The sequence below is a fragment of the Eubalaena glacialis genome, chromosome X, assembly GCF_028564815.1.
Source record: "Eubalaena glacialis isolate mEubGla1 chromosome X, mEubGla1.1.hap2.+ XY, whole genome shotgun sequence".
Lineage (NCBI taxonomy): Eukaryota > Metazoa > Chordata > Mammalia > Artiodactyla > Balaenidae > Eubalaena > Eubalaena glacialis.
This window is the reverse complement of record NC_083736.1, coordinates 135622118-135630734: the sequence shown is the minus strand read 5'-3', so window position 1 is coordinate 135630734 and position 8617 is coordinate 135622118. Positions and strand designations below refer to the sequence as shown.

Here is an 8617-nt window from a genome sequence, read left to right as displayed (position 1 = left end):
GGGCTCCCCGTCCCAGAACAGAGGGGACCCCACAAGGCCCAAGTCACCGCACCTCCCCACACCCCTCTCAGCCCCGGTCGGTACCTGGGGCTGTGCTGGCTGCACCCTGAGGAGCCAGCTCGCTTCCTTCTTCAGGTTGGCAGGGGACAGGCCGCCCAGGAGGAGCGCCCCTGTGAGGCCCGAGGGCACCCCTCAAGGCGAGCCCTGTAAGTGGCCTTTGTCAGAGCTGCCCAGGGTGCGTGTCTCCGCCGAGGCCGCTCACACTCCCTCTCTCCCCCAGGTCCTTGGTCCCTATCTGTCACCCCTGCCCACACTCCAGTTGGCTTCCTGACACCAGTCATCATGCCTCATGCTCCAAAGCGACGGCGCTACATGCTTGAGGAAGGCCATGAGGCCCAAAGTGTTCCCATGGCTGTGCAAGAGGATTCTTCCTCATCCTCCTCCACCTGCTCCTCCTCTTTTCCCTCCTCCTTCTCCTCCTCTCCCTTTCGCAGTCCTCTGATCTCGAGCTCCCCAGAGGAGCTTTATGCTCTTCTTGAGACCCTGAGTCCTTCACAGAGCCCTTCGAGTGATTTCCCCTCCCCGTCCCCCACTGCTGTTGTCTCTACTCCATTGAGCCAATCCGACGATGGCTCCAGCAGCCCAAAAGAGGAGGGTCTGAGCACCTCGCAGGCCCTGCCAGATGCTGAGTCCTTTCCCAGAAATGCGATTGATGACAAGGTGGGTGATCTGGTGGAGTTTCTACTCCTCAAGTATTGCACCAAGGAGATGGCCACAGAGGCAGAAATGCTGAATATCATCATCAAAGATTACGAGGAACACTTCCCTGTGATCTTCAGTGAAGCCTCGGAGTGCATGCAGCTGGTCTTTGGTATTGATGTGAAGGAAGTGGACCCCAGCGACCATTCTTATGTCCTGGTCACCACCCTGGGCCTCACCTATGATGGGATGCTGAGCGATGGGCAGAGCATGCCCAAGACCGGCCTTCTGATATTTATCCTGAGTATAATCTTTATGAATGACAACTGTGTCCCTGAGGAGGAGGTGTGGGAATCGCTGAATGTGATGGGAGTGTGTGCCGGGAGGGAGCACTTTATCTACGGGGAGCCCAGGGAGCTCATTACCAAAGTATGGGTGCAGGAGCAGTACCTGGAGTACCGACAGGTGCCCAACAGCGATCCTGCATGCTATGAGTTTCTTTGGGGTCCCCGGGCCCACGCGGAGACCAGCAAGATGAGTCTCCTGGAGTTTTTGGCCAAGGTCAATGGAAGTGACCCTAGATCCTTCCCTCTGTGGTATGAAGAGGCTTTGAGAGATCAGGAAGAGAGAGCCCAGTCTAGATTTGCCACCACAGATAATACTACTTCCATGGCCAGTGCAAGTTCTAGTGCCATGTCCAGCAGCTTGTTCTGCCCTGAGTGAAGTCTAAGGCAGATTCTTCACTTTGTGTTTTAAGAGGGCAGTCAATGATCTAAGTAGTAGAGGGCCAGACTTGGGATGAGGGAATCATAGTGAATAACATCTTTCTGTTTCTGTTCCATTGGGTGACTTAGAACTTTATCTTCTTTTATTTTTGGTATTTTAAAATGTTGTTGCTTAACTAGAAAGTCTGCTAGCCTCAGAATCTAAGTTTATGAATGACATTGGTCACACATTTATTGTTTTCTGTCCAGTTTAGGAGAAAGAGTTTTGCTATTTTGTAAAATGAATTGGGAAACCTTCCATTTTATTTGTAGTCTGTAACAAGATAAGATGGCATTAGAATAGGAATTTCCTTGGAAATGTGAAAAAGTTTAGTAAAATAGAGAAAAAAATTAAGTGGTTTATTTTTTAATTCTCATCATTTTTAGTCTATTCTGTAAAATTAAGATATGTACTTAGATTTTCTTAGCTTATTCAAGAATGTAGAAGAAATTAAATAGTAATAAATGAAATCTCTGCTCACTGGCTCAGTTATTCCACAGACCTTCATGGAGCCTCTGCTCTCCGGAAGGCCCTGTGTTAGTAGTGGGGACACTAGGAAAAGCAGGACACACCCACACCTAGAGTGATGGTCTAGGAGCCACAGTCACATGAGGAAGATGTAGAGATGTCCCCTAAGTCCCACAGAACAAGGGAAAATGGGACAAGGCAATGGGGCTCCAGGAGCAAGCACTCAAGTGTAAGTGCCCCAAACCAGGGCAGTTTGGGGCTTTGGGAAGCAGGGGTTCCTTCTGTGGGAGGTGACGGTAATGAAGCTGGGTGGTGGCAGTGGCCAGACTCCCAGACGGTGTATCTTAGGAGTGAGAGAAAAACCTAGATAGAAAAACTGCTCTTGGCAGAGAGAAATCACCAGAGAGAAATCACTTCCTGGGGCAAGTAAGGAATTTGTCCTGTACTCTTGTCCCAGTGCAGTTGAACACAAGACATAGCTGTTTTATAAATATCATCTGCAAGGGTTTCCTGAGAAATAAGGGTGAATATCTTTTGAATGATGCCCAGAAGTCACTGTGCAGGCACCCTTTTCCCTGGCCTGGGAGAGCCAGTGATGACTCTGTTAGAAGACATTTTAATTAGATTACCTTTAATGTAATTTGGCCAGTTCTGAGCCATGTATAGATTTGGGGGGGATTAATGAAAATAGCGATTTGGATGGAAGAGCAGCTGGGAGGTAGTGACAGAGTTGGTCCTTGGTTCAAATTCTAGGAGCTTTGAGTTGCATCCAGCTGGGGAAGACTTCCCTACACCTAAATTTAAAAATATATCCTCTAAGAAGGAAAATTTACTGTTTTATTTACAAAACAGCATGGTTGGCTGATTTTGGTATTACATGTCCTATTGCATTGAGTATTCTCTAAGATGTACTGGATGACAACAGCAACAACTTCTAGAGTAGAGGGTAGGAGGGCCTGGGGTCAAATTAATAATAGAAATACAGTAGTCCCCCCTTATCTGCCAGGAATTATGTTCCAAGACCCCCTGTGGGTGCCTGACACTGTGGAGAGTACTGAACTTTACATATACTACGTTTTTTTCCTATACTAATGGGTGAGTAGCATATATAGTGTGGATATTCTGAACAAAGGGATGATTCATGTCCTGGACAGGATGGAGTGGGACGGCATGATTTAAAACTTATGAATAGTTTATTTCTTGAATTTTGTATTTAATATTTTCGGACCCTGGTTGATCTCAGGTAACTGAAACTGCAGAAAGCAAAATGGCGGATATGGGGCAACTACCATAACAGCTAATCATTAAAGATTGAACCAGGCACTGTGTGAGGTGCTTTACAGACATTACATACATTCCAGCAGTCCTACAAGACAGGGCTTATCAAACCCACTTGCTTCACAGATGAAAAACCTGAGGCCATAGGGTTTGGTAATTTTCCCATGATTACATGGTTAATAAGTGACAGGGCAGGGACTGGATCCCTAGTCTAAATTCGTCTGGAGCCTGTGCTTTTCCCACTCAACCCCAGCCTGATACCAACCTTCTGACTCCAAATCATTTCTCTTATCAGCACTCCATAAAGTCTCTCAGGTGACCAAAAGAAGGACCCTATGCCCAAGGTACTAAAAGCAGTCCTAAAGAAGGAAGGTGACAAAGTCAATCAAACAGGATTTGGGTATTGTTTGTGGGCTTTATTAACATAGGGTCCTCCTGCCTGAGTTCCAGGGTCCCCTGAGAGCTGAGGTGCCAGATGTCTGTCTAGTCCCAGCACCTTCCCACATGACGGCACCCATCCCCTGATCTTCCCCTATGTGCCCTCCAGTCCAACTCTGGAACCTGACTGACTTACCAGCTCATCACTGCTACCCCTTCTGAAATCTGTGCCCACTCCCAACGAAACAGCCCATATCTCTTGCCCTCCCCCTGACATAAAGCATTTCTACTCCTGGCAGAAGTACCCAGGCTGTCTCAACCCACTGCCCACCTACAGTGTCCCTTTGGCATAAGTGTTCACATTGGACAGTGATGTTTAGACATCTGGCATTACCTCTGCCCCCCACCCAGGTATCTTCAACAAACTCTCTGCTTTCTAAATGAGTTTATGAGTAGAGTCTAACTTGGCATGTAATTGACCAGTTCTTGGATATAACCCTGAAGTTAGAAACCACCCTGATATTTGCAGCAGGATTTTAATGGAGCATCTTATTTGAAACTGGCCATGAACACATGGCACAGATTAATGAGCTTACCTAGGAGGTCAAAACCCAAAGCCTCCCTCAAGAATTAATATTGTTAAAATGGCCATACTACCCAAAGCAGTCTACAGATTTAATGTGATTCTTATCAAATTACCCATGACATTTTTCAAAGAACTAAAACAAATAATCCTAAAATTTATATGGAACCATAAAAGGCCAAGAATTGCCAAAGCAATCCTGAGGTAAAAGAACAAAGCAGAAGACATAGACCTCCCAGACTTCAGACAATACTACAAAGCTACAGTAATCAAAACAGCATGGTATTGGCACAAAAACAGGCATACAGATCAGTGGAAAAAAGAATAGAGAGCCCAGAAATAAACCCACACACCTACCGTCAATTAATTGTTGACAAAGGAGGCAAGAATATACAATGGGGAAAAGACAGTCTCTTCAGCAAGTGGTGCTGTGAAAACGGGACAGCTGCAGGTAAATAAATGAAGTTAGAACACACCCTCACACCATAAGCAAAAATAAACTCAAAATAGCTTAAAGACTTGAATATAAGACATGACACCATAAAACTCCTAGAAGAGAACATAGGCAAAACATTCTCTTACATAAATCGTACCAATGTTTTCTTAGCTCAGTCTCCCAAGGCAATAAAAATAAAAGCAAAAATAAACAAATGAGACATAATCAAACTTACAAGCTTTTGTACAACAAAGGAAACCATAAACAAAACAAAAAGGTAACCTACAGACTGGGAGAAAATATTTGCAGATGATGCGACCAACAAGGGCTTAATTTCCAAAATACACAAACAGCTCATACAACTCAACAACAACAACAACAACAAAACTAAACAACCCAATCATTGTTTTTGACAAGAAATCTACTCTTATCCTTATGTTTGTTCCTCTGTAGTAAAGTGCCTTCTTTTCTCTTGGTGCTTTTAAGATTTTCTCTTCATCACTGATTTTAAGTAACTTGAATATTGTGGGCCTTGGTATAGTCTTGTTTTTCATATTTCTTGTTCTTGACATTCTTTTGCTTTTTGAATCTGTGGGTTTACAGTTTTTATCCAGTTTAGAGATTTGTCATTCAAATATTTTTTCTATCTCCCCTTTTTCCTCCCCTTTGGGGTTTCCAAATATATGTGCATAGGTCACTAGAAGTTGTCTCACAACTTGCTAATGCTCTATTCATTGTTTTCAGTGTTGTTTTTGCAGGGTGTGTTTTTTCTGGAAAGTTTTATTGCTATATCCTCAAGTTCACTAATCTTTTCTTCTTACATGTCACATGTGCCATTAGTCCAAACCAGTATATCTTTTCAATTCAGACATTGTAGCCTTCATATCTCAAAATTTATTTAGGCTCTTTTTTATGTCTTTCATGTCCCTATTTAGCATGTTTAAAATTTTGTCTTATCATTTGAACATATGGAACACAGTTATATATAACACTGTTTTAAAGTCCTTGTCTACTAACTCTATCATCTGCCTTATTTCTGGGTCAGTTTTATTTATTTTTCTCCTCATTACTGTTCCTACTTTCCTGCTTCTTTGAATGGCTGGCAATTTTGTTTTCTGTTTTTGTTTTTAAGATTTTTTTTTTTGATGTGGACCATTTTTAAAGTCTTTATTGAATTTGTTATAATATTGCTTCTGTTTTATGTTTTGGTTTTTTGGCCCTGAGGCATGTGGGGTCTAGTTCCCTGACCAGGGATCAAACCCACACCCCCTGCATTAGAGGGCAAAGTCTTAACCACTGGACCACCAGGGAAGTCCCGGCTGGCAATTTTGACTGGATGTCAGACATTGTGAATTTTACTTTCTTAAATGCTAGATATTTTTGTGTTTCTATAAATAAATATTCTTAAGCTTTTTTCAGGGACACAATTAAGTTACTTGGAAACAAGTTACCGGTCCTTTTGGGTCTTACTTTTAAACTTTGTTAAGTGAGATAAAAATGGTGCTTAGATTATGGCTAATAGTTCCTCTCTTCTAAGGCAAAACCACTCTGTGTATTCTAACTGAGCCCGATGAACTAGGAGGTTTTCCACTCTGACTAATGGGAACAGGAATAATTCCCAGATCTGCATGATCTCTGGAGATTTCTCTCTGTGGAGCTCTCTCCTCTCTGGAATTTTGTCCTGCAAGCTCTTGCCACCTAGCATCCCCTAGACTCCCAGCTCCACCTCCTCAACTCAAGAAGATGGCCAGGCTCTCCATTATACACTGTGGCCTACCATCTTTCTCTGGGCAGTAAGCTTGAACAATCTTAGGGCTCACCTCGCTTGTTTTTCGTCTCTTAGAGAACACTGTTCTTTGCCTGATGTCCAATAAATTGAAAATCATTGTTTCATGTGTGTTGTCTGTTTTTTTTTTAGTTGTTTGAGGTAGGTGTGTAAATTTGGTCCCTTTTACTCCATCATGGCTAGAATCAGAAGTCCTATAATCCAAATTTATAACCTAAAATTTCTACATATGACAGTGTCCCAGTATTTCAACTTATTCAATTTAAAACCAAATTGAAATGCTGTGGTACACATATATATGTTAATATAGACATATGTACAAAAAACTAAGTATATACAGTGAAATAGCAACAATATTTTTCTTTTGCTAGTAGAAATATAAGTGATTTTTAAATTCTCTTATTTGTGCTTTCAATATTTCTAAGCCATCTAAGGCACATAAGAATTACCATTATAATAACAAAATACTTTATATATTTAAAAATATGAATTAGATTACCAAAAATAAACACTCATTATCTAGATGTTTTGTTTGTAATATTGATTAACTTCTTGATGGATTCTATTCAGCCCCTGGTATGCTTACTGATTATGTAACTGTAAATAAAAAAAAAACTGTGAAATCCAATTAGTAGGCTATGTGTTGTCATCCAACTTCTCTCAGTGTTTCAAATACAATCCCTCACAGGTAAGAATCTATCATATCTTTAAAACCATCCTTTCAGAAAAACTAATAACAAACTTTAAAAGGGGAAATTATATTTAAGTTTTATTCCCAATGACATGATATTGGATCTAATATTTATAGGAAGGATTGTATGTAGGCAATACTGGCAGGAGGAATTATCATGACTACTGTCATTATTTTGAGTGTTGTTTATATGTCCCTTGTCAAAACTTGTTTATATTCTCTTGTAACACCTCATAATAAATTGTTATTTAAAATATGTTTTTCAGTCATGAATGCCATTAATTCTGAATCATGGGTGAAAGTGCACTTTTTAAAAACACTGATTTTCCTAACAATGAAGTAATATTTTCATAACAACGACTCACATTTTCTTTAATGGACTATTATTCAGCACATAGCTTCTAAGTTAATACGTACTTATCTTTCAGAAACTGAACACCATGTAAAAAGAACTGTGATTTTTAATTTTTATTAAAACTTCTCTGCCGTAGATAATACACACTTGGTTGTTAGCTATATCTTTCATACTTCCTTTGTGCATTGACAATTTCTCCATTTTAACACTGTCATTCACACACTGTCCTAAGAAAGCCATGAATGGTTTCTCTGATATTGATATGATTCCATATTCTTGTGCCTCAGGAATTTTCTTACCACTGTATCATTTGTCCTTTGTTCTTTTTGAAACTCATTAATCCCTGTTTTTTACCAAACGATTTTGTTCCAAAGATGTTTCTGCAGATTTTCAGTTACAAAAAATGTGCACATAATTTATTTGCAATGGAATAATCTTATAATATTTTTATTTTTCCTTTTAAAAATATAGGTTCACATTCTCCAAAAAAGAATAAAATAGAAATAATAAATATCAGTATCTTTACCAACACTTTTTTAAACCAACTTTGTTTTATATATAACCAGAATTTTCCCCTTGCAAAACAGTAACTCTTCCTTATTTTTGCACATTATCACCTTGTCCCTTTACATGCATTTGCTGTAGATCTACATGATTTGCTCGTTATTCCAAACTTTTAAACAATTACACATTACTACTACATTACAAGACATTTATTTATGATTTAGAATATGTGTTCTGTCATTTTTACGCTTTCTGAAAACTCATGTAACATATATCCCTTAGTCTATATCTACAGTTTCTTATACTTTAACAGTGTCCAAAGCCATTGCTTCTCAACAACTTTTTAAATATCATTGGGTATTTCAGTTTCTCTGATCTTTTCAAAGAAACAGCTTTTGTGACCATTGATATTAATTACTATTTTCCTAATGTCAATTTCACTGATTTCTGCTTTTACCTATATAGTTCCCACCCTTCTGTTGCCTAGGGTTTAATTTACTTTTCTTTTTATAGTTTCCTACAGTGGAAACTTAGATTATTGAGTTGAGCTCTGTCTTGCTTTCTAATTTAAGCATTTAATGACATAAATTTCTCTCTACATACTGCATCAGCTGAGCCCCACAATCTCTAATAGGTTGTAGTTTTATTTTAATTCCCTTCAAAATATTTTCTGA

At 39.9% G+C, this 8617-nt stretch overlaps 1 protein-coding gene across 1 annotated transcript; it reads left to right on the top strand.

Moving 5' to 3' along the window:
- The first annotated feature begins 342 nt into the window (after positions 1-342).
- On the top strand, positions 343-1422 carry LOC133082079 (melanoma-associated antigen 10-like). Its single transcript, XM_061178501.1, has one exon. The coding sequence runs from the start codon at positions 343-345 to the stop codon at positions 1420-1422; it is 1080 nt and encodes a 359-aa protein (XP_061034484.1).
- The last annotated feature ends 7195 nt before the right edge of the window (positions 1423-8617 follow it).